Source organism: Pterocles gutturalis, unplaced genomic scaffold, assembly GCF_000699245.1.
Source record: "Pterocles gutturalis isolate BGI_N339 unplaced genomic scaffold, ASM69924v1 scaffold26463, whole genome shotgun sequence".
Lineage (NCBI taxonomy): Eukaryota > Metazoa > Chordata > Aves > Pterocliformes > Pteroclidae > Pterocles > Pterocles gutturalis.
The window spans coordinates 1-3,391 of record NW_010126436.1 but is presented as its reverse complement, the minus strand read 5'-3'; the positions used below and the strand labels follow the sequence as shown (position 1 = coordinate 3,391).

Below are 3,391 nucleotides of genomic sequence, written 5' to 3'. Positions count from 1 at the left end.
CCGCTCCCCACCTCTGGATCCCACACAGCGCTGGGGGAACCCCCAGTGAAAAGGGCCGAAGAAGGCACCAGCTGCAGCTTTGGAGACCTGGGTGTTGCTGTTCCCTCCTGGCGGGCTCCGGGATGGGGTCCTGAGCCCCGTTCCCGAGGGGGGCCGTGGGGGTGCAGCTCTGGGTTTCAAGGTCCGTCAGTCTTGGACTGTCACCAGGACCCAGCGTCCTGCCTGGCTCTTTGGTGCCGTTTTGCAGCACACCACAGGTGGGTATGTGGCTCATCTCATCCTTTCCTGTTTGTGGTGTGTGTTGGGGATTTTTTGGGGTGGTTTTGGAATGGAGTTAATTCAGTAAATGACATTAATGTGGGGACAAAAGCTGATGCTGCACAAGGGCAGGCGGTAGCAGGCATGGGGACAGAATTTGTGACAAGTGCTGGTCCCCCACGTGTCTCCAACACTTGGGGCTCAGCGCCGTGCACCACTGCACCCCCTCTTGCCAGCACCAGACCACCAGGCTGCTCTGCCATGTGCTGCTGGCACTTGGTCACATCTTGCCCATCCCAGGGACCTCTCCCCGACCTCTCCTGGCCCCACCACGTGCTGGCCCAGCCACTCCGTTTCACGGGGCCACGGCAGCACGAGGGCTGCAGCAGCTCATCCCCATGCGGGAGGGCTGAGCGACACCCCCCTTGTCCCTGTACCCCAACCCCCCCAAACCCTTACCTCGGCCTCGTGCCGCCTGCCCCAGCTCTGCGGGGGAGCGGGAGAGCAGGGAGGTCATCCCCGTCGTGGTGGGAGGATGAACCCCTCCGTGTCCCCGCTCAGGCTCAGCCCGTTGTCCCCTCCCGTTCCTCCTCCTCCTCCTCCTCCTCGCCTGGATGCTCAAGTTCAAGGTAGGGAATGGACGCCCCTCCGGTTGGCAGTCCCTGGGGGACCCGCAGGGGTGATGGGACCCGGTGGCCGGGGCGATGCTCCGGGCAGCACCTGGGGAAGGTGGGTCCAGCCTCCCTGCGGCTTTTCCTCTCGTTCTGTTTGCTCCTCGCCCCTTCCTGAACCGCGGGTCTCGCTCGATCTTCCTTCCTGTCAGCGCAGGGCTGCCGCCTATGCAAATTCACATCAGTTATCTGCCGAAAACCCGCAGCACGCGGTGACAGCCCGTGGCCCGTGTGACCCCACAGCAGGCTCTGTCCTGGGGGATGCTCCGTGCACGGCCTTTCCCAAGCTGCGGACACTTGCTCCCGGGAAAGCCGCAAAAGCGGGCTGACCACCATCCCAATGACACCAAATTCCCTTGAAGCACAACCGCGAGCTCGCCCCAGCCTGGGAGAGCCGAGGTTTTCACCGTGTCCCCCCTCACCAGCCAGGAATGTGGGGAGGTCCCTGGGAAGGGGCTGGTGTCACGGCAGCTCTGCCCCGTGCCGGGCCGGCCGTGGGAACATTTCCATGAATTAATTCATCTTGTATCTCGAAAGAGCAGAATAAAGGGGCAGGAATAACCTCTCCTTCCTCCAAAGCTGTTTTTTTCTGTTTTCTCAAATTATAAGTTTATCTCCAAAGAGGCGGATCACAGGGCACCCAGGAACGCTGCATCCGCACCCAGGAGCCACCGGCAGCAGTGGGACCGGCAGGATCGCCCCTCCCCAGCTGCGCTCAGGCAAGTGGGGATGATCGTTATTTTGCATTTTTTTTGTTCTACAAAAAGCTTCATTTGTAAATCCTATGACAGGTTTTGCTGGCATTTAGGTAAATCGTATTAATTCGGAGGTGGGAGCAGAGAGGTCCCCTGAGGGCGGGTGGGCAGGGTGGCACAGCAGCCTGGGACCGGCAGGATCGCCCCTCCCCAGCTGCGCTCAGGCAAGTGGGGATGATCGTTATTTTGCATTTTTTTTGTTCTACAAAAAGCTTCATTTGTAAATCCTATGACAGGTTTTGCTGGCATTTAGGTAAATCGTATTAATTCGGAGGTGGGAGCAGAGAGGTCCCCTGAGGGCGGGTGGGCAGGGTGGCACAGCAGCCCCCAGACCCGAGGCTGATAAATCCGCTTTCGGCGAGCCCCGGAGCAGAGCAGCAGTGCCCAGGGAAGCAGGGGAAGTGCATCTCACCGAAATAACGGGATAATCACACGCCACGGTGGGGTTTGCTGCCATCCTGGTCTATATTCAATGGTTTGGTTTTGAAACCAAAAGCTCTGGCTGCTCGGGTGGTTTGGGAGGGGTCAGGGGAGGCTGAAGTCAGTGAAGGAAACAGGAGACCTGCCCTGGTGGGGGCTGTTTATATCTGGCAGGTAGCTCTAATGAAGGTGCATCTGAATCTATAATTACACATGTGGATCTATAATTACACATCTTTCCCTTTGCCAAGTCCGGCTGAGAGGTAGTTGATGGCTGATGGTGGAGGTGATGGTGGAGACAATGGTGATGATGGTGGAGACGAGATGATGGTGGAGGTGGGATATGATGGAGACAACATGACGGTGGAGGTGAGATGATGGTGGAGATGACTGGGGGTGAGATGATGGTGGAGCTGAGATGATGGTGGAGATGATGATGGAGACGAGATGACGGTGGGGGTGAGATGATAGTGGAGATGATGGTGGCTGATGGAGACCTGGTGACAATGGTGTGGGCTCACACGCCCAATGGCCTGTATTTGGGGACATGATGATGGAGATGACAATGGAGACGAGATGACGGTGGGGGTGAGATGATAGTGGAGATGATGGTGGCTGATGGAGACCTGGTGACAATGGTGTGGGCTCACACGCCCAATGGCCTGTATTTGGGGAGGGAGGTGGGGGCAAGCAGGAGTTGGGACCTCCAGCCGCCGCTCTGGGCTGCACTTCTCCTGGGGATCGCTCTGGGCTGTGCCTGGTGAGGGCTTCAAACCTTTCCTCTCCCAAGCACCGGGTCTGTTGGTAGTTCCCTGCCCAGTCAGGCTGGTTTCAGAGGGGATGGTGTCTGGGAAGTCCCACCTGCTGTCACCTTCCCCACAGGCTGTAGCTAAAGGTCCCTCACATCAAAAATGACTGTGCAAAAGCCCCGGTCAGGGCTGTACCTCCTGCTTTCATAATCATTCATTTATGGTAATCAACGCCTCTGAATTATTTCTTTGCTGTTGTATCACATCCCTCACGGGTTTTCCAGGCAGTTGATTTGATTCAGCCCCAAATTTCCCAACAGATTTACCCAGTTCAGCCTGTCGGGTTCCCAGCAGGGTGAGTTTGACGCGTCCCTCCATGAGCACAGCCCCCGGCCGGTATCTCTAACAGGCCCGGTGATGCTCGGGAGGGACCCCCGGCTCGCAGGGTGCTCAGAAAAGCCCCCCAGTCACTGCCCTCATTGTGAGTCGCCTGGGCTGGGCAAGGGGTGACAAGGGACCGCTCCCCAAGGCAGAACTC

At 58.1% G+C, this 3,391-nt stretch overlaps 1 protein-coding gene across 1 annotated transcript in view; it reads right to left on the bottom strand.

The window, feature by feature from the left end:
* The window catches only part of NLRC3 (NLR family, CARD domain containing 3), an 11,737-nt gene extending 10,962 nt beyond the window's left edge, over nucleotides 1-775 (bottom strand). The window contains exon 1 of the mRNA XM_010078992.1: nucleotides 718-775. Coding sequence (XP_010077294.1) covers nucleotides 718-775 — 58 coding nt within the window. The remainder of the gene's footprint in view (nucleotides 1-717) is intronic.
* Nucleotides 776-3,391: the final 2,616 nt, after the last annotated feature.